This window comes from Mus musculus, chromosome 4, assembly GCF_000001635.26.
Source record: "Mus musculus strain C57BL/6J chromosome 4, GRCm38.p6 C57BL/6J".
Classification (NCBI taxonomy): domain Eukaryota; kingdom Metazoa; phylum Chordata; class Mammalia; order Rodentia; family Muridae; genus Mus; species Mus musculus.
Genome location: NC_000070.6, coordinates 119,222,146 through 119,249,608, shown reverse-complemented (window position 1 = coordinate 119,249,608; position 27,463 = coordinate 119,222,146). Strand labels below are relative to the sequence as shown.

The following is a 27,463-nucleotide window of genomic DNA, read 5'->3' as shown; positions in this document are numbered from 1 at the left end:
CTTTGGCCCAGGCCCAGGCTCTCTTCCTTTGCCCCTGATCACTCAACAGCACCTCTTTGGTTGTCTCTCTCTGTTCCTGGCCCAACAGATTATTCTCCACGTATTACCCAAGGAGAGTTTTATTTTGTCTTGTGTTTTTCAAGACAGGGTTTCTCTGTGTAACTCTGGCTGTCCTGGAACTCACTTTGTAGACCAGGCTGGCCTGTCTCTGCCTCCCAGAGTGTTGGGATTAAAGGCATGGGTTACCACTGCCCTGCCCAAGGAGGCTTTTAATGTTAGTCACATGTTGATGCTCCAAGATCAAAACCCTGCTGGGCCCTTCAGATCTTGTCTTCCTGGTGCACTCCACCCAGGCAGAAGCTGTCCCCCCCCCCCCTTTTTAAATAAAAAAGATTTTATTTGAATATGTGTATGCCATGTGCTGGTCCCAAAGGAGGGCATCAGATCCCCTGGAGCTGGAGTTACAGGTAGGTTATAAGTCATCTGATATGGGGACCAGAATGCCAAGAGTTGCAAGGGCTCTTGAGTGCTGAAGCCCCTCTCCCTGTCCCTTGCTGTTTCTTCTGCCTCGCCTCGGGGCCCTGACTTGATTTTGTACATCAAAGGCTTAGAGATACACAAACCACACACATACATATTTACACATTTATTATGTATCCCCTATATAATACAAGCTCTGAGAGGCCTAGGTTTGCTTTGCTCCCTCTCATATTCCCAGCAACAAGCTGGTGCTCACTAAATAAATAGTTCGACTGACCAATGACTACTCAGCCGCAGGTTCCTATAACTCCGTACAACAGCATCTCAGGAGTGCTGAAGGGGGTGGGCTTCGTGCCAGCTATGTGGCCGGAGGAGCTGAAACTCCAGTCAGGTGCGGGCTCTGAGGCCAGCCAGCCGAGCAGGAAGCCTGCGGCTGCCCTGCCAGAGCAGCGCTGACTGTTGCTCTCTGCCAGAAGAGGATTAGTGACAATCTAGATGTTGAAAGCCTTTAAAGCTGATGATGTGCTGCCATCCTGGGTGCTGTATCTGGGACATCCAGTTCCCATAGAAGGTAGGCAGTGAGGACCAAGATGCCCCTTCTATGGTAACAGCCCAAGGTACCTGGGTTATCTGGCCTGAGGCTACAGAGGAATTCCCATGTGGCATGTGCCACGGCACACTACCTAGAGGAGCTGCTACCAAGCTCAGCGTCCCAGGAAGAGTAGAAATATTTTCTCTCTTGGAACAAACCACTAAGTGAAAAAAACACAAATCATTTATTCTTTGGTTGTCTTTACAGACACTTAAATATATCACGCTGCTGACGGCAGCTGCCTACATAGGCCCCAGGGTGGTTCTGGGCCTGCATTCTGAGCCTACAGCCAAGCCCAGAGAAGAGTGTGTCCTGCTATGCCCACTCCAAGAACAGTAGCACCATGCAGAAGGCTGTGGACAGGATCCTCTGGCCGGGGGGCCAACAGAAGCGCCTCTCACTCTGCAGCCTTGAGGGGCCGGGAAGTCCAGGCTGAAGGACTGAGTCACCCTCATGAGTCCAAGGACACCCAACTGTGACCTAGCTGTTGTCATAGCTCATCCTTGTGCAGCGACCCTCTGTCTGACAGAGACTCTTCTCCAGGCTCTGGCGAGCCCTGCTGGTCAGGCAGGGGCTGTTCCTGGGGGAGGTCCACCTCTTCTGGGCTGAACAGCATCTTCACCAGGTCATCTGCCTGCACCCTGTCCTGCAAAGGCAAACTCTTCTCAGAGGGCCTCTGGAGAGGTCCCCTCACCCCCTTAGCTGCCGCTTCCAAGAGAACAATGGTAGTGTTACCACAGGGGCTCTGGGACTGCCTCCTTCCCAGCAGGCTTAAGCTCTGGTTGCTGGAGCAGGCCCAAGGCATGAACCAAGAACTCCACATCAAGCCCCACCCTCTTCCACTTCCACGTGAAAAGAAAGGCCCAGGGAGGGTGGGCGGGCAATGACTGCAGGGAGTGCCTGGGTGGGGAGTCTCAGGGAAACACAAGTGGCCCTCCCAACAGCCCTTACTCTCTCACTGTGCCGAGGATCCAGCGTGAACCACAGGGCGATGGCGCAGCGCTGCCCCCTGGTGACAGCCTTCACTCCATGTGGGTTCTCAGTGCCAGAAGAGAATCCCACAGCCCTTCCACACTGGGGCTGCACCTCTGCCTGTGGGCGGGGAGGGGAGATGGGGGAAAGCCTCAGAAGAGCAATGGATCATTAGGACAAAGACCCAAAGGACAGTCAGAGGAGAGCTATCATATCCCAAAGCCCCTGGCCCAGGGACAGGAAACAGGCTGGGGGTTGGTAGGGGTGGGCTGGGGTGGGGAGGAAGCCCAGTAAGTCATTCTTTCTACTGTCCTCTGGGGCCATCAGCCCCCAGGGATGAGGACAGGGGAGCACTCACCGTCACAGTCTTGGCATCTAGTTCTGTGAAGTAAAAGTTTCCTCCATCGAAGTCGCCATTGAGGTAAAGGATGGCGCTGGAAAGGCAGGCATCCAGACACGGCTTATTTCCTCTGTGTACTTTCAACTAGCAGCTGGAGACCTGAAGCGTCTCTGAAGCCATGAACAGCTGGCAGGGTCCCCCACCCCTCTTTGGAGACTCCACCACACCCTAGCTAGCATACCTTTGTGTCAAACCCAGCCATGCCCTCCTCCCCACTCCCTCCTAAGGACCTCCCTACCGTCTGTCTTCTTATGTGGGGTCTAGGGTGAAGAACGGGCTTCTGAGGACAGCTTGCCTCTCTGCCTGCGTGTGCACATGTGTGAGGGCAGGGAGGCAGAGTGCAGGGCACTGAGAAGCTTCCAAGGCAAGCCCAGAGCTGCGCAGTACCCGGGCACCACACTGCTGCATTCACCTGTAGTCCCGGAACGTGTAGGCTGGGGGCTCCTTGATACACATGAGGGCTTCGGCATTCAGGATGCAGTTATCCACGTGGACGGGGTGGCTACTGTCCTTCCTCTCAGCCTGTGACTCTGTGGCCAAGATAATCCACGTTAGAGTAGAGTATACAGGAAACACAGTGTGTCCCCAAATGTATGTGAAACTCTGGAACTGTCATGTCCTGGCTGGGAGGACTCTTTGGTTAAGCCACAGGTTAGAGATTAGGGCAAGTTTTGGGGGTGAACAGGATGCAGCTCACAGGTGTCAACAAGGCAGATCCTGGGCTGAGTGCCATCACCCTGGTGGAGCTAGAGACTTTCTGAAATAGGAAGGATCACAGAGGTCAGCAGTGAGGCTGGGGGTAGGGGGCATCCATTGATTCCATTCTCCAGCAGGCCTGCAGGAGGGGTGGGGCGGGTAACAGAAGCATTGAACCATAGCCAGCGAAGTGGGGCTCTGTGAGTGGGGATAGGTAGGGAACCACACAGGGAGGGGACACAGAAAGAGAAGGGACAGGATTATGGTAAATGCCAGCAGATCACACCTTCCTCCAGTGTAAACCTTGGCACCCTGTGTGGGAATGTTAGATGCCGCCTCGCTTCGTCAGGTCCAGCCAGTCACCAGCTCCCGCCCATCTTCCTCTCCACCTCTCCTGCGGCACCTCTGCTTCCTTGGCCTTTCCGGATCTCGAGCCTTCATCCTCACCCACCTTGGTCATTGCTGACCATTGCTCCCATGCCTCTAGCCTGATCCACCTGTTCCCAATCTCTCAGCATGCAGCTGCCAAGTTCATCTTTTAAAAGGAAGGCCCTGCCAAGTCCTTCACTGTCTGCTCATGCCTCCTCCTCATGCCAGCACTTCACTTGGAGGCTCCGTGGCACACAGTCAAGTGCCTGACACATTCCTTTGGTGTGTCCAGATTTTCTTAGCACTTTTAACACCCTGAGGGAGAGAGAAGCTTTCCAGCGCCCGCCACCTTCCAAGGAAGTGTCAGAAACAGAGTCTTTTGAACGCTACGGCAGGATAGAGTTGGCTTTGGGCCACAAAAATGAGCTGCTGGCAGCCTGGCCGTGCCTCTGCTCACCCCTGCTCAGGGCTGTGAGCGCCAAGGGGATGTCAGGGAGAAGGAACAAGGCCTTGTACCTCTGTCTGTCTGACTTCAAATGCACTCCCTCCCACACACGGTTGGTATCTAACAGTTACTGAGAGGGCTTGCAGCACAGAGCAGGAGCCAGGGACCGAGTTAAAGGACAGTACAAGCTCCAGAGAGTGGCTCTCTGTACACTGGCAGTGTTCTCAGCTCCCCCGGGGCTTCTGTTCCTTTAGAACTGGTCTCTCCAGCTTGCAAGGTTTCTTGCTGCCCTCAGCTCCACAAACACATTTATCCTGTAACGCTCTCACTGCTCCACTGGAGGCCTCCTGACCCCTGGGTGGTTGACTGCATATTCCCCCCCCCCCCCCCATGCCACATTCAACATGCTGGGATGCAGCCAACACATTTGCACTGATGTCCCAGCCGGCATGAAGGAACCACACCCTGCCTACTCCATGTTCTCATTGTCCAGTATAGCGCCAGGGCACAGCCTGCTCCCCAGAAACTGCGGGGTGATAAGGCCCACCTTCTATTGCAGTGCGGCACACGAGGTGGGAATAAGAGAAATAGAGGGGCGTGTCCAGGCGGAAGTAGGACTCCATGACGCGCCGCACCTTCTCTGTCACGTTGTAGTACATGCGGGCACTCTGCAGAGGAACTTTTCCTTCCTGCCCGAGCTGCAAAGAAGACTGGTGGTCAGCTGCCCTGACTCTCCTCTATGGCTGCCCAGGACACTGAGGTACAAGGCCGCACACTGAAAGCACCTCCCACCCCACTGATGAAGGAGCGGTCTCCGTCCCCCACACCTGACAGTCTCTTCTCCTTTCTCCTTTACAGTTTTCCTGTACCCTGCTTAGGAACACAGCCCTCTGGGATCAGCCCCGACTCACAGCCAGCCCACACACCTGGGGATCCCTCCCATCTCGGTTGCCTCATTTTTATCGCGCCTGCTTTAACAGCCAAGATTTACCAGGAAACCTCCCTGCATAGCTTATCCTCACTCCTTGGCAGCTGGAATGTCAGCACTGAGACACTTCTCCCTCTCTATCCCCCACTCCCAGCTCCTCCCCAGAGCCGGAGAGTCCTCCTCCTCCCTGGCTGGCAGATTCTCCCTGCTCCGTGCAAGAGAACCAAGATGGATTTTGGATTTTACCTTGAGAGCTTTGAGGACAGTAACACCATAGAACTTTTCATTTGGGGTGTGTGGGGAGGTCTGACCTCGGTAGCCATCTCCCGAAGTTGCTGCCGCCTAATGGACCCAAAAGAAAAGACAAAGTTAGCTGCAGTTGCGTGTGTGTGTGTGTGTGTGTGTGTGTGTGTGTGTGTGCACGTGTGTGGGTGTGTGGGAGGGTGAGTTCCCATGTGTGTGAATATGCCAATGGGTGTGTGACGAATAGGCTCAACCAAGGGCAGCAGGGACCGCGGTACCAAGGAGGCGCTTGGTATGCAGAGTGGGGAAAAGGTACAGTGACAGGGTTCCTCACATTGGTCAGTCTCTGCAGCTCCTGGCACTCATCATCAGAGATCACACCATCCATCACCACCCGCTGGGAGCCATTCAAGACTTTGGAATTCATGGTGAGACTGATGCCTTCATACAGCAGGGGACCACCTGAAAATCAAGGACAAGATGGACCAGGTTCTAGGGCAGCTCTGCCCAGGGCCTCCTCGCAAAAATCAGGCATTCCAGAGGCATTCCTACTCAGAGGCTTCCAAAGGGATGCAAGTCCACATCCAAGGCCTCACTCTGCCATTAGACAGCTGCTGGCTCCTGGAGTAAAGAGCTACACACATTCTCAAACATGAACCCCAGAATCAAAGGACTGGGCTTGATCCCCAAGTCCTCCACTTACTGTGTGACCTAACCACTCTGAGTTATACTAATTTTTTAAAAACTATTTTATTTTAGATGGACAGTGGTGGTGCACACCTTTAATCCTATCACTCAGGAGGCAGAGGCAGGCGGATCTCTTGAGTTCAAGGCCAGTCTGGTCTACAGAGCTAGTTCCTGGACAGCCAGGGCTACACAGAGAAACTCTACCTCGAAAAACCAAAATAAGTAAATAAATAAATAATAAAATTTAAAAATTTTACATGGGTGGGTGTTTTGCCTGCATGTATATTGTGTACCATGTAGGTGCCTGGTGCCCAAGCAGGTCAGAATAAGAAACTAGATAGCCTCAGACTGAAGTTACAGTTGGAAGCCACCTCGTGGGTGCTGGGATTCAAACCCACGTCTTCTGTAAGAGCAGACAACGCTCTTACTGTTGAGCTATCTCTTCAGACCTTCCTTTTGCCCCCTCTTTTCTCTGAGATAAAATCTCACTGGTAGACCAGGCTGGCCTCAAACTCAAGAGGTCTGCTGGCCTCTGTGGGGATTAAGAGCAAGAACCACCACACCCAGCCTTGGTTTGTTTTTTGTTTGTTTGTTTGTTTTTCGAGACAGAGTTTCTTTGTGTAGCCCTGGCTGTCCTGGAACTCACTCTGTAGACCAGGCTGGGCCTTGAACTCAGAAATTCACCTGCCTCTGCCTCCCAAGTGCTGGGATTAAAGGCGTATGCCACCGCTGCCTGGCCCAGCCTTGATTTTCAATCAATTACTGTTAACCTTATAAGTTTGACAACAGATTAGTGAGAGCAACCAATAAGGCTAAACCCTCAGTACAGTGTTTGGCTCGTCGTGAGTGAATGCTCAAAAGTGTCGCCCATGGTATGGTCACTGTCATACTGTGTACAGGAACGATCTTGTAATCTGCCTAACCTACCTCTCAGACATGAAGAGAAGCAAGAAAAATAGAAATCCACTTCTGAAAACAGAGCGGCGCTGGGCAAACTTGCTACACACTGTCCCTGTTCGGTTCAGTCTAGAAGGGCAAAGGGCAACGTTCGTTCTGCCTGTAGTTGTGAGGTGTCTGCTGGGTCACATTAGAGACCCGGCTCAACCCCATCTACGTGCTGAGACCTTTGAGTGATGCAGCAGAGAGGGCCTAACACCATTCCCCATAGTCAGAGAGCCCCAGAGAGCCTTTCCCCACAGTCAGACAACAGCCAGGGCGAGACACATCGAAGCACCCTCAGAAACTCAGAGGAGGGAGGCTATAGGAGGCTCTGTAAGGTCTCTCGGGGTTGTGGTTAAGGACAGAGATGATGCAAAGTATACCAGGAGTGGGACAAGCATGGACAATGACCTGTGGGCCAACGGCAGGCTCAGGGAACTGGAAACAGCCCATCCCACCTGATGCAGAGACATGGGGGCTACACACACAGAGCAGGTGCATAGAGGACGGTTAACTATTGAGAATGCATGCATGGACACACAGAGCAAGTACATAGAGCATGGTTGACTATTGAGAATGCGTGTATGCCGCTGTTTGGAAGACAGGCTGCTATCTGGGTGGGAAAGAATGAGGACAGACAGGAGGGGTTTGAGCCTATGAGAACCAAAGGCAGGAGAGGAGGAGAGAAGAGAGCAGCCATCACTGTGGGCCAGGAGTGCAGCAAATGGAGCAGAGAAGACAGGATAGCTGCTGTTATCGGCTCCTGATAACAGCGTGAGCTGTCAGAGAGCATTTGGAGGGGGAGGCAGGGGACTTACGCTCTCCATACTTACTGTGACTATGCTAGTCTAACTGTGACATGGGGATCGTACTTCTTAGCCAAAGGCCCGTTCTCAGGGCTGTCTGGATGACAGCTCCTTAGTGTGTTGCATGTGGAGGAAGTCCCAGCATCTGCTACCCAAGCAGAAGCTGGTATATAATGGGCTGAGCAATGCCTTGTGGGTGCTGCCACCTGGTGAACGTGGGCAGGCATGCCACCCACTGCTGCCTCACCTTCCCGCGTCAGTCGGCTCACATCCAAGGACTCCTTGGTCTTCTCCTCCACGAGGGTCTCGATCTCCTTCATAAGGTTGCCAATCTCCTGGGAGATGCGGACTGCGGTTTCGCGTTCCGACCTGTGAGCATGACAGCACTGACTGCTGGGGTCAGCCCTGGTTCCTACCCCAGTGTCCCTACTCCCAACCCCTGGCTGGGCTCCCATCTGCCTGGGTGCAGGAAGCCTGAAGTGCTTCGTGAGCCCGACCCAACCATGGGATTTCTCACTTCTGTTTCTCCTGCAGTCTCTTGGGAATCACCTCTTCTGGAGTCCATGAGTCCTAAGGCAGGTCAGGAAACAAGCAAGAGAGTTGATCTTTCAGGTTATCTGTGTGTGACCTGCCTCACTGCCTGAGATGAGGTGGGCTCTTGGGACCATTACTTTTAATGGCTCAGGACCGCCTTTCACTGTCCACTTTGTCTCCCGTCCTCAGGGCCCACGCACCCATGCTTGGCTCGGCCTTGGACAGCGGCTCCCCCAGAGTTCTGCAGCGTGTACTCCCTCAGTGCCCAGTGTCCCCCTCTCCCCCTCCCTGCAGCTCCTGCTCTGGCTCACCGGATCCACAAAGGGAATTCCAAAAATGTCATAAGCGAAGAAAAGCAGTTCTTTCTCCAACAGGCTTCGACGTCGGTATTCCTCGGCATTCTGAGGAAACAAAGAGTCTCCTAGAACTTAGCCCTTACCCTTCAGCCCTAGGGTGGCCCTCCCTGGCATTGTGCATTGCTCTACGGGACTGAGGTGCCTTCTCCCAGTCACAGGTGATGTGTTGCCCAGTTTGGCCAAAGGTCTCCCCTCTATGCTCAAGAGGACTCCCGAGGGCAGCGTAATTCAGCCACACTGAAGGAGAGGAGGCCCCAGTGATCTCTGAAATGGAAGAACTGATGATCCTGAAAATGGAAAGACTTCATTTCTGCCTTTGAAGTCCTTGACATTGAACCCAGGGCTTTAGGCATACCAGGCAAGGCTCTCTACCAACTGAATTGTGTCTTTTTTTTTTTTTTTTTGAGACAGAGTTTCTCTCTGCAGTCCTGGCTATCCTGGAACTCACTCTGTAGACCAGGCTGTGAATTGTGTCTTGAGCCCTCTTTTCTTCTTGTTATATTTTATTTATTTACTTGGTGTGTTGTGGAGCGTGTGGCCTCCACTGTGCATGTGTGGAGGGCAGGGGACGACTTTGTGGAGTCTGTTATTTACATCCATCCTTTTGTGGGTTCTGTAGGTTGAACTCAGGTTACAAGCTTATGTGGCAAATACCTTTTTTTTTTTTAGAAGATCTTTTGTCAACCATTCTTTTAAGATTTATTTATTGATTTTATGTATATGAGTATACTATAGCTATCTTCAGACACACCAGAAGAGGGCATCAGATCTCATTATGGGTGGTTGTGAGCCACCATGTGGTTGCTGGGATTTGAACTCAGGACCTCTGGTAGAGCAGTCAGTGCTCTTAACCACTGAGCCATCTCTCCAGCCCGGCAAATACCTTTTTTAAAATTAGATTTTTTTATTCTATTTATTCTCTGTGTGTTTGTGTGTATGCGTGCGTGCGTGTGTGTGTGTGGGGGGGGGGGCGGCACTGTGACATAGGTGAGGAGGTCAGAGGACAATTTGTCAGTTTCCTCCTTGTACTGTGAGGGGCCAGAGCTCAAACTCAGGTCACCAGGCTCAGCAGCAAATGCCTTTACCCACTGAGCCATCTGCCATTTTAATTTTGAGACCAGGTCTCACTGCATAACCTTGAACTTGTGATTCTTCTGCCTCTGTTCCCTGAGTGGAAGCTCATGGGCGGAGACTGAACTTCATCTTAAAGACCCTTAGGAGCAGTAGGATTGAGAGCGATCCTATCTGGGTTTTGGGGTCCCCAAGCCCATGTTCTTTCTATTTGGCCACCTGCCACCCCTCAGAATGGCTGGGCTCGATCCGTCCCTGAAGGCGGGCAGCTATAGAATAGCTAAGCTTGGCACTCTGGCATTGCATGTGTATTCAGGGGTGGGGCTTACCCAGAGCTGGGAAACTGAGTCCCTTCCAGGGTCACATCTTTTCCCTGGGTCCCCTACTAGGATCCAAGCAGCAGAAGGAAGAGAGAAAAAGACAGTGCTAAAGTGGAGGCAGTTCAAGGAGGAACACATTAAAGGAGTCCACCCCGTCGGCTACCACAGTCACCCATGAGGAAGGAGTTTAACTGATCGGCTTCCTGCTCCAAATGCCAGAAACCAAGCCACACGTGCTATCCAGCGGGGTGAGCGGTCTGGCCGGGGGCGCAAACCAGTATTAGCTACTCTCGCCTGGGGGAGAGTTCTTCCTGGGGGAGAGTTCTAGGTAAATGTGCTCACACGAGTACATTCCTTCCCTTCTGAGAGACTCTTAATAGGATCCCAGGGAAGGGAAAAAGTATCAACCCAGCAAGACAAAGACTGGAAGGGCCTTCTTAAAGCTAGATGGCCGCCATCTAGTGGACAAGAAGGATAACTACAAGAACGCCAGTCTCAGCTGGGAGGGGCTGACAGTGGGATTATTTTCTTTAGAGACTCAATTCCAGAGCTGTGTGGGAGGAACTGTGGCTTGGCCCTCAGAGTTGAAGTCTGTACCTAAGTTTTCTCCTCATTCTAGAGATGTGGATAATGCTGAGTAATTGAAGAAAGCAGACAATGACAAGGAGAAATGCACTCTGGGACTAAAACAGAAACAGAAAGCCGTGTGAGCAAAACAGACCCATTATGAAGGAAAGAACACTGCCTTTGGGCAAATGGCATCCAGCGTCTAGCTTGGGTGTCAATCAGGGCAGAGAAATCTGTGTGCCAATCCAAAGAATGTACATCGAACTCTAGAGGATTTGGCTCTGCCATGTTCTACAAACTCCTGGTACTCCTTCCCACCCTGAGTGACAAGCTGAGTCCAAGACCGGCCCCACCCCACCCCACCCCATGAGCACTCATCTTCCTTCTGATTGGGTTCAGCCAGAAGCCAGTCTCTCACCTCCCTGGGGCTGATGGAGCTGGCCTCTTCTTCTCCAAGCATGGCTGTGTAATAAGCCAGATTCTGGTGCATCACCTCATCATTGGGAAAGAAGAGGAGGTAGGTCTTGGCACATTCAATAGCTTGTGTATAGTTCCCAACTGCAAAGGAAGAAAAGCAAACGGCCGTGAGGGAAGGGTATAATCCCAGACACCAGCAGCCACTTAGCATCTGGTTTCAGAGAAGCCTTGAGGCCACAATGACAGGACAAAGTAGTATTTTCCACACAACTTTCTAGAAGAGGAAGATTAGAATAGCTGGGAGCCTCCTAGACAGAAGGACCTCTTTAACTCGACGCGGACACACACCATGTACTCTTGGATGTGCTATTCTGGCTGGGACCCAGTAGGTACCCAGTAAACAACTGCTGATTTGCTGAGGGTTTGTTTTTCTGGATATTTTTCGTCCCTTTACCCCTGGAGGAAGACTGGGCCTGCCCTGTGAGCTAGTGTCAACAGTAGTACATCCTAACTGTGCTATTCATTCTTATTCACATGCAAATTTAGATTATAAATGAACAAAAAGGGACAAAAGAAAGAGGTCCTAGACTCCCCTGTTCCTCCCTTCTGGGCAGTAGAAATTGGCTACCTGGGCCACAGGCTTGTGACAAAACACCCAGGAATCATTGGGCATGTTGCCTCCCACAGACATAGCTGCTAGACATGCTGAAGAAGTGGAGTGGTCACAACCCTGCCTGGCTGGCTACACTTTAGTTGAGGCATCGGAGAGAAGAGAGAAAGCAGGTCTTACTGTTGTAGTAGGCAAACTGTAGGTAATTATAGTGTGAAGGGAGGAAGTCTTCAAAGGGCTTTTCCCTACTTGGGTGGGAAGCCAGCTCCGTGACACAGTTCTGCTTACAGTTGAGGACCTGGACGTAATGATCTGAAAGGAATCAGAGATGAGGAACAGCGAGGTCTTTTGTTTGTTTGGTTTTGTTTTCTGAGACAGGGTTTCTCTGTGTAGCTTGGCTGTCCTGGAACTCACTCTGTAGACCAGGCTGGCCTCAAACTCATAGTTCCGCCTGCCTCTGCCTCCTGAGTGCTGGGATTAAAGGTGTGTGCCACCACTGCCTGGCTAATACAGTCATATTTGGGATTCAAATTCTGGCTAACATAGGAAAGTTGAAGTGGAAAGTGATCTCTGTGTGGAGGATATGTGCATGCATTTGTGTATGTGTGTGCAAGTATGTGGCATGTGTGAACACGTGTGTATAGGAGTATAGGAGCCAGATGATGTCAGCATCTTTTTCCATCACTCTTCATTATGTTTCTGAGATAGGCTCTGTAACCTCAAGCTCACCCATATGATGAGACAAGCTCTAGCAAGGGGATTACAGGTGAGTGCCACCATGCTCAGCTTTTATGGCCAGGACCCTGGGTGTCAGGATTTGAACCCAGGTCCTTTTGCTTGTGCAGCAAGCACCTTACCCACTGAACCATCTCCCCAGCCCCTGAAAAGGTAATTTTTAGTTAGAGTTCTAGACTTAAAAAATTTGAAGAGCTGGAGAGATGGCTCAGTGGTTAAGAGCACTGACTGCTCTTCCAGAAGTCCTGAGTTCAATTCCCAGCAACCACATGGTGGCTCACAACCATTTGTAATGGGATCCAATGCCCTCTTCTGGTGTGTCCGAAGATGGCTTCAGTGTATTCATATACATAAAATAAACAAATGTTTAAGAAAAATTGGGGGATGAGGTTGCAAGGTATTTGTGTGCATTGTCAGGACTTTGACCTTAAAGTCCTCTGAGGCTTGGTCAGGCCACACCCTGAATGGCACCCACCTGTGATGGCCTGGAAGAGGTCAGCGCTGTAGTCTAGGTAGTTGTAGCCGTCGTAGTCATAGGGCCCTTCGCAGAGGGCACGGCATTCCTCATCGGCCACAAAGTACTCTTGCAGTGCCGCCTCCAGGTGGGGCACAGCTTCCTGTGGCTTCTCCTCTGAGTAGAGTCGTACCCCCAGCCGAAACTCATGCTACTGGAGGGAAGGCGTACTCAAAACAGGCTCCAGAGGAGCCCCTCACCTTGCCCTAAGCCACTATCATGGAGTGATGATCCCTAAGTGGTGATTCCTAAGTTACAGATGGACAGGGGATCCTGGGTGCTCCTACATAATGAAGGCCGATAGTAAACGGGCTTCCAAGTACCCTTGGATTTCACAAGGCTTAACTCTTAATGTAGGAAGAAGAGCTCGCTCGCTATAATGTTTATAGGTTTCTATAGGGCTTATCTTTCAGATGATGTGGGCTTCAGAAAGATGGCTCAAATAATTAGCAACTTGTACTTCCAGGAGACTTGAGTTTAGTTCCAGCTTTCACACAGGGTGGCTCACAAAGGCCTGTGACTACAGCTCCAGGGGTTCTGATTTCCTCTTCTGGCCTCCCTGGGCACTCACATAAATTCCCCACCTGCCCCCCCACACCACACCACAAATATACATAAACTAAAAATGAATCACAACCCACCCCTATCTCCCTTGAAGCAATGTCTCACAGCTCCAGCGGTTCAGGAGGGTATCAAACTCCTAACTATCTGGGGATGACCTTGAACTCCTGATGTGCTTTGCTCTGACTCCCTGAAACTAGAATTACAGGTTTATGCCACCATGCACAGCCAACACAAGTTTACTTTAAAAGTCCTCTGGTATTGGTAGCGCGCTTAGCGTGTGTACTGTGTATGAGTGCTGTCGTTCTGATAGTGTCCTCATATTTGTATGTATATATATGAATGTTATGTATGGACACATACACGGTTTTTTTGTTGTTGCTGAATACGAACCCAGAGCCGTGTGCATGCTAAGCATGTGTCCTACCAATGAGTATATCCCTTGGCTCTCCAATGTTCTGATTCATAAACTATTAAAATTATCAAGAACATAAGTTCTTTATAAAAATGCTGTTCAAATGTTAGGTCAAAAAGGTCCTGAAAATACACATAGAATATGGTATTAAATTAGGCTAAAAAATGAAGTATGGGGGCTGGAGAGATGGCTCAGAGGTTAAGAGCCCTGACTGCTCTTCCAGAGGTCCTGAGTTCAATTCTCAGCAACCACATGGTGGCTCACAACCATCTGTAATGGGATGCAATGCCCTTTTCTGGTGTGTCTGAAGACAGTGACAGTGTACTCACATATATAACATAAATAAAATCTTTAAAAAAGAAAAAAAGAAATATGGAAGATTTGGGGCCAGCATGGACTATACAGTACAGAATTACACAGCAGCTCACTCTTTCTCTCTCTCTCTCTCTCTCTCTCTCTCTCTCTCTCTCTCTCTCTCACACACACACACACACACACACACACGCACCCCCCCTACACACACACACACACACAGTAGGGGATGTCTTTTCACCATATGGGGCTTGGCCTCGAGATCCCTGAAGTCTGCCTCCTTCACCCCAGACATGGTTTGGTAATAGTCGAGGTTCTGCCGCATCTCCATGTGCTCAGGATTGCCCACAAAGAAGGTGTGTGCCGCAGCCACAGCTTTCTCCAGCTTGTTTATCTATAGATGAAGTAAAAGAATACATTCACATACAAACTCTTTTCTGTTTGTTTGCTTGGTTGGTTTCTTTGTGTGTATGTGTGTGTTCGGGTGTGTTTGTGTGTGCACTGATACGGGGTATTGCTATGTAAGTCAGTCTCAAACTCTCAATCCTCCTGCCTCAGATCCAAAGTGCTGGGATTATAGGTGAGACTTTGTCTCAAAACAAAATAAAACAAACAAGCAATCCAACAAAGACTGATTGAAAGGTAGTGACTGAGCTGACTAAACATAGTGACTAAAGCTGCAACTACCTGGGAATGCTGCAGAAAGGGCAGCTAACAAAAGGGCAGCTAACAACTGCACGGTGGTGGTGAGAATACAGAATAGCAGCATCTTAGGGCTGCTGTAGAGCACTGTGCCACCATGCCCAGCTTACACTCCTGAGCACTCAGGACTACTCCTGTTTCCTCTGCTACGCACCCCCAGCCCTTCCTTTCTTCCCTCTGAGCACTGGCACCTAGCTTCCTCTGGTGGACTGGGCTCCTAATTCTCCTGTTTTCACCACCACCAATTTCTCCTTCCAGAATTAACATTCTGAAAATGAGGTCTGGTGATGGCTGCCTGAGGTGTGCAGAAGCCTCACTAAACTCCTTAGTCACTCCCAGTCTCCCCACGCAGGAGTCACGGACGGGACTACCCCATGGCCCCAGATATATCACACTCTAGCTCCAATTTCCCCTCTCTGGGGAATAACCATTCTTCAGTGGCTCCTCTCTCTCAGGCCTAATTTAACTGAGGCAAAGCTGGAGTTTCCCTCCTTTGTCTCCCCCCAGTCCTAACTTAGCTACATAACCTTTTTTGTTAGCCCTTAGTACAGTGACTCCTAGCAGTGACACAAGGAAAAACAAAGGAGCAATCATTTTAACCACCTGTCCAAGAACTGGAATGTAGTAGGTGCTCAATAAATGGCAACGAATTTTAAGTAGTGCTATTAAGTGGCATGACCCAATCAGTAAGAACCCAGTCATCCCAGCATGCTTTCCAGTAACCAGAAGGAACCGAGGGGACAAAGCAGAAATCTGAGGTCCCCACGAGCCTCTAAGTCTTTCTTTAGGTAGAACTGAAAGGTCTGTGAAACTGTTGTAGCTATGTAGTCTGCATGAGCAGCCCACCCCCCTAACATGGGACTAATATCATTTACTCAAAGGATACTGTATGTATCAGGGCAAATGAGGCAATAAACAAACGTAAAGTGCTTTAACGGAGTCCTGGAAATATATGTTACCAGTCATCACGGGCAGACAAGGCTGGCGTTCCAAGCCCGCTTATTGACTTGGCCTTAAATCGCTGTGGCATCCCAAAAGACAGTCATTTTCTTAAAAACAAAAAACCCAAAAATACTAGCTAGAGGGTCCTCCACAGGGCGGAGCCAGGCAGCCCCTGCTGGCGACGTGGCAATCCCACGTCCTGAAAGAGCGCTGCTGTTGGATTAGGGAGCAGGGAAAGCATGATTGGAGAACGAACCGGAAGGAAGATGTTGCAGAAGCACTTGGACACTTGCAATGAAGTACTGCTGGGAGACCCTAGCGGCCGCCTCGGTTCCCTCTAGGAGGCCTTCCCAAAAGAAAAAGGTCAGGTTTTTCTTGGCTTGGGCTGTCACTACTGGCTGGACCTTTAGGGTTAGCATCTGCCCATAAGAACCGGGTGAAGCTCCCAAAGTCCGCCAAGAGCTCCCTAGCCAAGAGGTCCCTTGCCTCCCTGCCGTCTCATCCCTGCTCTGCTCCCCAAGTTCCCCAGGTCGCTCCCGGCCACCGGGCTCCGGACCAGTCGCACCTTGAAATAGGCGACCTGCAGGTAGTTGTACGGGCTCCGCTTGTTGAACTCCAGGTCCAGTTCTTCACTCAGCAAGTGGGCAGAGGGCGGCCCGAGGCAGCGGCGTAGGCAGGCGGCACGGCGCAGCACGGCTCCGAAGAAGCGCAGGTCGTGCAGGGCGGCGGCGCCCGGGTCCTGGCTCAGGCTGGGGTCCGGACCGAGATCCAGGTCCGGTGCCCACGGCAGTTCGGTGGCACAGCGTGTGCGGCAGCGCAGGCGGAGGGCACGCAGGGCCGCCCGCGAGCGCAGCGCCCGCTCCATGTTCAGGACCACCCCGGGCCAGTCCCCGCGCGAGTAGGCCGCGGTCCCCTCTGCGTAAAGCAGGTCAGGGGCTGCCACGTCCCATCCCGGCTCAGACTCCGCCGCAACCCGTAAGGCGGCGGCGGCGGCGACCGCTAGCATCGCTGCCAGCAGCCTCCTTTCGCTCACCGCCATGGCCTTGCTCCTCCACTTAACGGGACTGCTCGCCTGGGGCACATTCCAGAGTCCCGCCCCCCACAGAAGCCACGCCCAGAGACGAGCCACGCCCCAAGTCCAGAAGCTCGTGGCAAGGAAACTTGTACCGCCTCTTGCTTTCAACCAATCCAAACACTTACTCTTCGTGAGGCTCCGCCTCTAATCTCATGCGCACAGCTCAATGGACTGAGAACGAGAAAACCCCGCCCACAAGCTGTTGTGCGCCTGCGCTTTAGACTGAGCTCCCTGCGGGTGGTGGGACCGAGGTGCTGTTATGGCGGACCCCGGGGTTCCCGGCCGGTACGAAAGTGGTACGGGAAATCTGGGGGTGAAGGAGGCGGCGGGTCCTGGAGGTAGGTGGGACTGAGTTGCCTGGGTAGGAGGTCGCAGCCGGGTGGCTCTTTCCTGCTGGCTCACGGAAGGCTGAGGGTTTCAACTTACGCCTGTGTTCGGGTGTGTATCGCAGGAGCCCTGGTGGAGCTCACCCCGACCCCCGGCGGCCTGGCTCTGGTGAGCCCCTACCACACCCACCGGGTCGGGGACCCCTTAGACCTCGTGGCGCTCGCCGAGCAGGTGCAGAAGGTGAGGAATAGCCATCTCCGTACTTTACCCTGCCTCTTTGGGCTCGGGACAGCCTGTGAACTCGGCAGTACTGAAGTTACCATTCCATTTCACACGAAGAGGATCACTCTATCCCAATTCCTCTGTTGTTGTTTGTTTTGAGACAGGGCCTTTCTACATAACTCTGGCTGTCATGGAACTCTCTATATTATAGACTAGGCTGGCCTCGAACTGACAGATCCACCTTCCTCCCCCACCCTCCAACCCCAAAACCCTATGCTGGGATTAAATGTATGGCTTCTATACCAAATTCTTAAATAGTCACATTTTATTCTGCTTCCCATAAGGTCTTTATCTGTTACCCAGGAGCTTGTGGAACTTAAATATATGCTCTTTCTTTCCTTTTTAAAAAAACAAAACAAAATAAAACAAAAACTGCTGGGGTTGTAGTTTACTGTTGCCTAGCCCTGAATTTGATTCTTAGCACTACCAAAAACAGCATGCAAAAAGGCACAGGGTAAAATTCCTATTGAAAAAAAGACCACACACAATAAAACTGGAGGTAGTTTCATTTGCTGTATAGCCCAGGTTGGCTTTGAATTCAGCCTCCCAAAGGCTGGGTATTACAAGGGTCGCTGTCACACATGGTGAATTTCAGTGGATACAGTCAGTATTACTATGTCCAGAGCTTAGGCGTCGGTTTCCATAATAGGTAAAATAAAGAAGATATGCAAAATAATGGAAAAGACCGTAGAAGTTTTGACAGATTGGTTTTGATTGTTTCTCTCTGGAGCTCTGGATCTGTAAAATGAGATCTTTGAGGTGGAGAGGCTCATAGGGCTAAGTGGGACTCCAGTTTCCTTCTCTTAGCAAGACTTCCCCTGAAGACTCTTTTACAGTGTCGGAGCCTGGCTGCTTTAAAAGCTTCTAGTGTTCTCTTTCTCTTGTATAAACTAGCTTATTTGGCAGTTATCGTGTTCAAGAGTTTGTTTTGATCAAGAAAATTAATGATTGACATGCCAAAAATCCCTCACACAAAAAATGTCTGTTGTAGTATTTAAGAAAAATTCAAATGTTTAGAAAAACCTTTTTAATTAAAACTTTACTTTTTTTTTTTTTTTAAGAGAGGTGGGCTCAAAAACAGGCTTAGAAGACTATCACGTGTTTGTTTAATCAGGCTGCTATTGGAGGGAGGTAGCTAGGGACAAAATCTTGGGCAATCAACACTTTGAGTTTCAGAGTGACGGTAGTGGACTCAGCCACAGAGAGAACACAGCTTTTTTTTTTTTTTTTTAAGATTTATTTATTTTATATATGTGAGTACACTGCCGTTCTCGCCAGAGACACCAGGAGAAGTCATTGGATCCTGTTATAGATGGTTATGAGCCACCATGTGGTTGCTGGGAATTAAACTCAGGACCTCTGGAAGAGCAGTCAGTGCTCTGAACTGCTGAGCAATCTCTCCAGCCCAGCTTTAGTCTTTTATACTGGTGACATATAAAGGATATATTATTCTGTTGCCTCCAGTTCTCCAGAATAATCCATCTTTGAGAAGCTGAAGAAGAAAATACTTTAAAAACAAATTGAGAGCTGGGGAAATGGTCCAGTGGTTAAGAGCACTCACTGCTCTTGTTGATGACCCAGGTTTAGGTACCAGAACTCACATTGAGACTCACAGCTGTTTGTAACTCCAGTTCCAGGGGATCAGATGCCCCTTTGGGCATTGCTTGGACACGATGCACATACACACATGCAGGCAAACACCTATATACACACAAAAACTTTGAAAACTAATGAAATCAACATATTCACCGTCTACATACTGAAATACACTTGCAGAGAGGACCGTCTCCTGACTCCCTTAATGTGCAGTCAGAAAGCTTTCAGAGGTTTGATACCGAGACATGGATTTTGGAATTAAGTTTAACTATGTCCAGATCCTTCAATTGCCATTTATTATAAAACCTTAGGTCACCACGCCTACGTGAGTCTTAACACCTAACTAAGGTTATCGTTTCTGGAGAGTTAGATGCCATTATTAATGTAGAGGCTCTTGGAGTGCTTGGGCCCAGGATCAGTGCCTGCTAATTATGAGTACCCTTTGGGACTGGCGGATGGCTCAGGGGTTAAGAGAACTTGCTCTTGCAGAGGATGCAGGTTTGGTTTCTAGACCCTACCTGGTGGCTCACAGTCATTTCTAACTGTAGCTCCAGGTGACTCAATGACCCCTCTCTTCTGACTTTTTCAGATGCCAGGCACACGTGTGGTACACATATGAATACATATACAATAAATACAACTTTTCAAAAATGTATTCTTTCCTTCCTTTCTTTTTAGTTAGGCTCTGGTTTGCATGGTTAACCTTTCCTTAAAGGGAAAAGGGATTAGAGAAGGCCTGGTGCCTTAGTTAGGGTTTTACCACTGTGAACAGGCACTATGACCAAGGCAACTCTTAGAAGGACAACATTTAATTGGGGCTGGCTGACAGGTTCAGAGGTTTGGTTCATTGTCATCAAGGCAGGAGCATGGCAGCGTTCAGGCAGGCATGGTCCAGGAGGAGCTGAGAGTTCTCCATCTTGTTCCAAAGGCAAACGGGAGAAGTCTGGCTTCCAGGCAGCTGGGACAAGGGTCTTAAAACCCAGGTCCACAATGACACACTTCCTCCAACAAGGCCACCCCTCTTAATAGTGCCCTGGGCCAAGCTTATTCAAACCACTATACCTGCTCATCTTGGTGAACACTTGCTGCTCTTACAGAGGACCTGGGTTCAGTACCCAGCCCTATAGTATGGTATACATCCTCTGTAACTCTGATTCTATGGGATCTGATAACTTCTGGCCCCCTCAGGCACGAAGAAAGCCCACAGCACACATAAATACATGTATGTAAACACTCATATACATATAGTAAAAATGGCTATTTAAAAAAGAAAGGGGAAGGGAGGAGATTATAAGGTTACTCCCATCATAAACCTGCCTTAAATATGGAGACTGCCTTCTCTCTTTATTAGCCATATGGATTTTCTTGTCCTAAAAACAAAATGCTTTTTTTTTTTTTTTTTTTTAATTAAGGCCTACAGGACCATCCATGACCTGTTGCTGCCCTCCCCTTTTAAAATTTATTATGTGTGTGTTGAAGTTTTAGGTATGATGTAGGTAATCCAACTGAGGTGATGATCAGACTTCTACATTATCAGGTGCTAATAGTCTAATAGTCCATCACAAGTATCTTTTTTTTTTCAGAGATTTATTTATTTACTATTATAGATAAATACACTGTAGCTGTCTTCAGACACACCAGAAGAGGGCGTCAGATCTCATTATGAGTGGTTGTGAGCTACCATGTGGTTGCTGGGATTTGAATTCAGGACCTTCAGAAGAGCAGTCAGTGCTCTTACCTGCTGAGCCATCTCACCAGCCCCACAAGTATCTTTTGACTTTTTTTTGACAGGGTTTCTCTGTATAGCCCTGGCTGTCCTGGAACTCACTTTGTAGACCAGCCTGGCCTGGAACTCAGAAATCTGCCTGCCTCTGCCTCCCCGAGATCTGCCTCTGATCCCTGGGATCAAAGGTGTGCACCACCACGCCCAGCTTTGACTTTGTTTTTTCTTGAGACTGTTTCACTCTATAGGTAGCCCTGGCTGTAGACAAGGCTGGCTTCTAACTGACAGAGATCCACCTCCCTCTACCTCGTGAGTGCTGGGATTAAAGGTATGAGCTACCACATCTGGCTTGATTTTCATTTGCAAAATTCATTATTTTAACGATGTTCAAACATAGAAACTGGGTTGGATGTGGTGGTGCGCACTAATATCTTCATACCTGAGAAGAGGAGGAGGAAGATTGTAAGCTTGAGGCTAGCCTGGGTTCCATAACTGCCAGAGCTCCACACCGAGGAAAACCAAATGAAATGAGAGGATTTAGTCACTCAGAGAGCTGAGGGAAGGACACGCCAGATGCAGGGGAGGGGACACATTTGATGGCAGATGAGGGTGTGGAAGCGCCAAAGCCCAATGTGATTAGAGTTGAGAGTGAAGCGCAGCAGAGATGAAGGAGCCTTTAATTCTGGGTGTGGGGTCATTAAAGTGTGGGCTTCTCCTGCACTGGGCTTGAGGGTGGGTGGGGATTTACGTGGCAGTGGAATGGAAAGGCCGCTCTAGGTAGAGGCAGAGCTGTTGGCGTTACTCCTTGAATTGCATCCCCGTGAGACCCTGGGGCCTCTTGCTGTTTCACCTCACAGTTTGGTTCTCTTACCTCTGTAGGCTGATGAATTCATCCGAGCAAATGCTACTAACAAGCTGACAGTCATTGCTGAGCAAATCCAGCATTTGCAGGAACAAGCCAGGAAGGTAAGAACGAAGTATGAGGAGGGCCAAGGCTGGTTAGGCCAGCTCTCCTTTCCCAGCGCTTGGGAGGATTGGCTGACCTTGCTTGTAAGCATGGCACCGCCTTTGCTTTTAATACGTTCTGAACACGGAGAGATTTTTGGATAAAACGCAAGGTATATGCCCAAAGGCTTTTGTTAATTATTTTGCATTGTTATGATGAAATACCTGGGGCAGGTTAACCCTATGATGTGTTTTTTTTTTTTTTTTTTTTTTTAATTTATTTAACGTGTGACTGCTGTATCTGCAAGTACATCTTCGTGTCAGAAGAGGGCATCAGATCCCATTACAGATGGTTGTGAGCCACCATGTGGTTGCTAGGGATTGGACTCAGGACCTCTGGAAGTGCTCTTACCTGCTGAGCCATCTCTCCAGCCCCACTATAATGTTTATTTAGCCCACAGGTTTAGAGGTTCAAGGGCAGGGTGTTGGGATAGCTCAGCTCTGGGAATTGTCTGGTCCATATCTACTCATAGCGGGGCATGTATGGGAGAAGAGACGCACCTTCAAACAGGAAGCCAGAGGTTCAGATGTCAGGCCCAGGCCTTCACAACACTGCACCCAAACTCAAGTCTTCATGTTGCTCTCCCCAGAACTCCCTCCCAAGGGCAGTGCCTATGAGCCTCAGGGCCTCTGAGTAGGCCCTTCCTCTTATGTCACTGCCCTCATGGCCAAGCTCCTAGGAGCCTGTAGGAGATACATGACATCTGACCCAAAACAGAGGTTAAGAGAAGTGAGCTTTGTTTCTTGGCTAGGAGAAAGGGCAGAATAAAGGTTTTTTTTAAGGGAGGAAGGGTCTCTTTTATGAAAGCAGTGTCCTTGAAATAGGAAATCCCCCAAGCCAGCCACGCTCGTTTAGAAACCTTGTCCCTCTAACGGCTTTTCCCAGTGTAGCAGCCTGTGTAATCGTCACATCCTCAGAGCTACTTGGACCCCAGTAGTGAGTTGTTGCTGCTGGGGAAGGAGCCTGAAAGTTTTTTGCATGCTTTGGTTAGAGAGATGTGGGTGAGGCCCGATAACCTCTGACTCATCAGTTGTCACACCCGTGTGACTGGCAGGTGCTGGAGGATGCTCGCCGAGATGCTGACTTGCACCATGCGGCTTGTAATATGGTGAAAAAACCTGGCAACATTTACTATCTTTACCAGCGGGAAAGCGGCCAGCAGTACTTCTCCATTATTTCTCCAGAGGTAAGAACATCTATTCCTAACTCCAAACCAACTCCAGCTTTTGAGGAATTCTGGGCAAGTTTGTAAGCATGTCCTAGAAAAACGAGGTGATGTGAGTCCAGGGGTGATAAAAAGTGGTGTGAGCTTGAATGACCTTATTTCTGACATGCATTGTAACTTCCAACAATGGTTTGAGTGGTCTGAGGTGAGAAGCACAAGAAGAAGGCTGTGGCCTGAGTAGGAAGGGACCCTTTTCACTTCACCCTGACGAGGACTTGCTCCTTTGCCTTCTAGGAATGGGGAACAGGCTGTCCCCATGACTTCCTTGGTGCCTACAAGCTGCAACATGACATGTCGTGGACTCCATATGAAGACGTGGAGAAGCAAGATGCTAAAATCGGCATGATGGACAAGCTGCTGAGCCAGCCCATGGCCTTGCCCCCATGCACTGAACCCACCTTCCAGGGACTGCCTCACTGAGTATGGCTCTGACTAGCAGCCCTCATGACCAAGGCCTGAGTGCTACCCACCTCCTGCCACATTCTTTCCCTGGGAGTGGGGGGTGAGGGGGGACTATGGGTTTTTGGGTGAATTATGAACTACTTGGACGATGATCTTGATGATGTAGCTGCTGGTTTTGCTCTCAGTTTGATGGTAAGGAGTCACAGAACTGTGGGATCTTCTGGGGTCCACTGATGCCCAGTCAGTTGGTTCCCAAGGATCGGCCAGTGCTTTCCTTCATCTTTAAGTCAAAACCTTGGAGGAGGACGAGCCTTCTTCCTAGCAAGGTGGTGAGTCGTTCTCCAATCGGAACCATTTGTCTTTCTTTGTGTCTTCATGGGTACTGCCACGCTGATTTCAGGCTGACCTAGGAACTGCAGTGTTGCCTAAGAGGGATTGAAAAAACAGCAAACGAAACCTTGGCCTGGCTAGGTGACGACGGCGGCCTGGTTTGCCCTTCTGCCCTTCCATCCTGGTGACACTGCCTGGAGACTGAAGCAGCAGCCCAGCAGGCCAGGTTTGGGAAGTCATCCTCAACCCTGCAGAAGATTAGACTTGGAAGAGGTTTACAAGTTCACCCCTGCTGTTTTATGTGTCCATCCTAAAGCCGCCTTCTTAGGGACAGCCTGAACTCAGCACCACCACAGGACAGACCCATCAGTGTGGACGAGCTGGAGAGAGGGTCAGTAGTCCCAGGTGCTTGCTGCCCTGCTGGGGGACCCGAGTTCCATTCCTAACTCCCACGTCAGGCCGCTCATAACCACCTGTACTTCCAGCTCCAGGAGACCTCACACACTCTTCTGACTCCATTAGCCATACACACACGGCACACCCCACCCCAGATATACATATACATACATTTAAAAATAAATCTTCTCAAAGAGAGATAGTATGGAAGAATAGGGCAGTGAGGACACAACACGAGAAGAACGACTGGCCTGTCCTCAGGTTCAGAGTTGTCTGGGATTATTTATTTATGGGGCCTCTATAGCTCAGGTTAGCCTGAAACTGACTGGCAGCGGCTGGCTTTAATGTGATGATCCTGCCTCAGCCTCCCTAGTGGTGATTTATAGGCATGAGCCATCACACGTAGCAGGTTAGCTCATTTATGGCTTACTGGATAAATCATGAACTGAATAGACGGGTGTAGCTCAATGATGGTGTGTTTACACAGTATTCATGAGGCTCTGATTCCATCTCCAGTGCCGCAGACAAGCAGAGGTACTGAATGGGACTTGCTTAGCTCAAGCCACCGTGACTGACTGGGCTTTTTGAACTTGACCTCATTTCCTAGTTAGCTAAGTTAGTTCAAAGTCACAGCCTCAGTGCCATGTAGTTTATTGAACTTGAGGTGTTTGAGCCCACAAGCCCAAGTTTGGGTATAGACTGTCCTGGTGTTCATGGCTTCACTTACGAGCTAGAAACATCCATGCCTAGCACAAGAACTGAGATCTAACAAGGGACGTGCAGAAACCGCCCTCCCTGGAAGCTGCAGGGCTGGAAGATGGGCTTTGCTGGGATCTTAGTTGATTCTGACCCCAGAACATTGCCTCATCTTCAGGAGGTTCTGACCTGTGTGGTAATGCTGGGTACTTTGTTAGGAGGTAAACAAATTGCCACAGGGTTAGTGGCTTAAAGCAACCCTCATCTATTCATGGTTTTGTGGCCACAGTTTGACTGGGTCAGCCCCTAGGTTTCAGAGATACTACAGGGGTGCAGTCAGGTCTTTGGCTAGGGACTTACTGTCTGCTCCCAAGTTCACTTGATTTTTCCAGAATATTGGTTCCTTGGAGATTGCTAAGCCACCTGCTGATGCTATGGTAGAGATCCCCTCAGCTCCTTACCACAGGAACCCAGCAGCATAGGAACACTCGCTATGAGAGAAAGGTCTGGAGCTCACTAACCTATGTAGCCCCCCCACAGGAATGACATCACCTTTGCTGGATTCGGTTTAGAAGCTGGTCTCTAAGCCAGCCCATGGAAGGGAAGGAATTACACAAGAGCACAGAGAGCACAAGACAGAGATCCTTGTCATAATGAGACAGAGAAAGTAACCAATTTTGGGTATAAGAAGTGTCAAGCCGGGCAGTGGTAGTGCACGCCTTTAATCCCAGCACTCGGGAGGCAGAGGCAGGAGGATTTCTGAGTTCGAGGCCAGCCTGGTCTACAGAGTGAGTTCCAGGACAGCCAGGGCTACACAGAGAAACCCTGTCAAAAGAAGTATCAAAAGATGATTGTTTGGATAGTGTTGATGCCACAGACTTGGACTTGACATTCAGCATTGGCAAAATAACCTCCTGGCTACTTTCCACTCCCCTGTCTTTCTCACTCCCTGTGACTCACAGTCATCAGGCTGAGCCACTGAAAATGTAGATTACGCCCACTTTTGACATTTCCAACAGTGAGCTGCACCTGGAGAGAAACTTCCTATTCAGGAAGATGTACTTCCTGCACTGGCCACCAGGCAGTGCCAGTGCTCCTTCCTGGATAGTGTGATTGCCTGGCTGAGTGATGGCTGTTGATTAATAATGCCTGGTGGTTCTGGATACAGGATTCAGATAGGGGGAATTAGGACTTAGTATATATAGCACATCAGCTGCTCATCCCTCTGTCCTGGCTGAGCACTAAGTGCCTCCTCATTTCCAGGTTCTAGAGGATAATCTCAGGGTAGGACAGGGCCTTGTTTGTTTGTTTGGGATAGAGTTTCTGGTTTGGTCTGGTTTGGTTTTTTTTTTTTTTTTTCCGAGGCAGGGTTTCTCTTTGTATCCCTGACTGCCTTGGAATTCACTCTGTAGACCAGGCTGGCCATGAGCTCATAGAGATCCACCTGCCTCTGTCTCCTGAGTGCTAGGATTGATGGTGTAAGTCACCGCAGCCTGGCTGCAGGGCCTTATTTCAAAGAAGCAAAGTCTGCTGGGGGAGAAGCTAGCCATAGCATGGTATAAGGGCTTCGTGGAGGTCGTGTAGGCACTGAGAATATGGGAAGGCTTGGAAGGTTCTATTCTGTGTATAGGAAGCCTGTCTTTGGGGACCAGGGAGGGTTCTTTTTGGTTGAAATGTATTGGATATGCCTTTTAACCTCATCAGACAAAGGAATCTTGGTCTTTACAAGGAGTTGTGGTAAGACTCTTCTGGGTAGGAAATTCTAACAGCTAAAGAGGTGGATGGAGGAGGAAAAGACGCAGCTGACAAAAATAACAAGAAGGGCATTGATAGCCACCCGATCCGTGTGGAGGTACAGCGGCTGAAGTGAGCCCTGGCCGGGGTGATGGCAGCCGGACCAAGGTCTGTACCACTGGCCTTCAAGAAGCCATGTCTCATCCAGCAGGAGGCAGTGAGGATCTGGACTGAGCTAGCAGTACTGGAGTTCGAGATGACAGATTGTGTCAGCTGTACAGTGTTATCTGTGTTATCTCTGCAATTTCGGTCCTAAAAGTCAGTGTCCTGTTGTTTTGTTTTCTTGGGAGGTTACGTGTGGGTGCCCATAGAGGGATTCTTCTCTGCAAGAGCACTAAGCACTCTTAGCCGCTGAGTCATCTTTCTAGCCCGTTTGCTTTGTTTGGGCTTTTTACCTTAGAGCTGTGTGATGGTGTGGCTTAGAGTGAGCACCGTCTGGCTTGATGATGCCCGTGTAGCATTCTGAAGGCTGATGGACGGCCACCCTGTTAGCTAGTAGAATGTGAGGAGATAAGCCAGAGGAAGACTCTAAACTGGTTCTTGAATGTCTGGCTCGAGTGTGTTTACCCGCTCAACAGAATGTGGAAGAGAAGGACACTGTTGTGGGTGTGCACCAGAGAAGACTGCTCAGACACGGGCTAAGCCAACAGAAAGGCTCCTTATCAGCTATTTATTAGCTGGTTGATGACTCCACTGGGTCTTCAGGATCCCAGTGTAGCATTGAGCCTTTCTCAGGGGGAGCTTCTAAGCACAAAAACAATGTCCTGGTTTGACATACTTCAGTTAGCAAGAACATTTAGCCAGAAGCAGAAGCAAGAAAGCAAGGTTAGTGCATTTAGAGATTTTCCCCAGAACTGTGGCTTTTGATGGATTAGGTCTTTGTTTTAGTGTTGGCGGGTGCTGCTGTCCACGTGCTGAGTTTTACAGCCTGAATGGCACGTCCACCATGGAGTCAGTTGTGCTAAGGTCTGGGGCCCTGTTATAGACATTCTGATATC

At 49.8% G+C, this 27,463-nt stretch overlaps 2 protein-coding genes across 7 annotated transcripts; one reads left to right on the top strand and one right to left on the bottom strand.

The window, feature by feature from the left end:
• Window positions 1-631: 631 nt before the first annotated feature.
• P3h1 (prolyl 3-hydroxylase 1) lies at window positions 632-16,694 on the bottom strand. Of its 5 annotated transcripts, none has more exons than NR_149723.1 (16): window positions 16,179-16,694; window positions 14,211-14,363; window positions 12,643-12,832; window positions 11,613-11,744; window positions 10,824-10,963; window positions 9,848-9,900; window positions 8,403-8,492; window positions 8,075-8,127; window positions 7,805-7,926; window positions 5,460-5,587; window positions 5,129-5,224; window positions 4,502-4,652; window positions 2,857-2,974; window positions 2,403-2,478; window positions 2,024-2,164; window positions 632-1,718 (listed from the first exon to the last, which is right to left on the bottom strand). NR_149723.1 is itself a non-coding variant. In NM_019782.3 (16 exons), the coding sequence occupies exons 1-16, from the start codon at window positions 16,650-16,652 to the stop codon at window positions 1,356-1,358; spliced, it is 2,247 nt and encodes a 748-aa protein (NP_062756.2). In that variant the 5' UTR covers window positions 16,653-16,694; the 3' UTR covers window positions 632-1,355. The 5 variants fall into 5 exon arrangements, 4 of the variants coding, with proteins under 4 accessions (NP_062756.2, NP_001273077.1, NP_062757.2 ...); NM_019782.3 differs by lacking the exon at window positions 9,848-9,900 and having other exon boundaries at window positions 632-1,425; window positions 1,606-1,718; NM_001286148.1 differs by lacking the exon at window positions 9,848-9,900 and having other exon boundaries at window positions 7,805-7,947.
• Window positions 16,695-16,723: 29 nt separating this feature from the next.
• AU022252 (expressed sequence AU022252) lies at window positions 16,724-26,727 on the top strand. 2 transcript variants are annotated; one of them, XM_006503016.4, is made up of 5 exons: window positions 16,724-16,984; window positions 17,140-17,255; window positions 21,496-21,582; window positions 22,677-22,808; window positions 23,082-26,727. In XM_006503016.4, exons 1-5 carry the CDS (start codon window positions 16,948-16,950, stop codon window positions 23,265-23,267), a joined length of 558 nt encoding a protein of 185 aa, XP_006503079.1. In that variant the 5' UTR covers window positions 16,724-16,947; the 3' UTR covers window positions 23,268-26,727. The 2 variants fall into 2 exon arrangements, with proteins under 2 accessions (XP_006503079.1, NP_001012400.1); NM_001012400.2 differs by having other exon boundaries at window positions 16,885-17,026; window positions 23,082-24,471.
• The last annotated feature ends 736 nt before the right edge of the window (window positions 26,728-27,463 follow it).

Coding starts and splice junctions, on each gene's coding strand:
- P3h1 (NM_019782.3), bottom strand. CDS start 16,652: ATGGCGGTGAGCGAAAGGAGGCTGCTGGCAGCGATGCTAGCGGTCGCC. Junction 11,745..12,642: donor CCTCTTCCAGGCCATCACAG/GTGGGTGCCATT, acceptor GATTCCTTTCAG/ATCATTACGTCCAGGTCCTC. Junction 10,964..11,612: donor ACAGTTTGCCTACTACAACA/GTAAGACCTGCT, acceptor CTTCCTTTGCAG/TTGGGAACTATACACAAGCT.
- AU022252 (NM_001012400.2), top strand. CDS start 16,948: ATGGCGGACCCCGGGGTTCCCGGCCGGTACGAAAGTGGTACGGGAAAT. Junction 17,027..17,139: donor GGAGGCGGCGGGTCCTGGAG/GTAGGTGGGACT, acceptor TGTGTATCGCAG/GAGCCCTGGTGGAGCTCACC. Junction 22,809..23,081: donor TCTCCATTATTTCTCCAGAG/GTAAGAACATCT, acceptor TTTGCCTTCTAG/GAATGGGGAACAGGCTGTCC.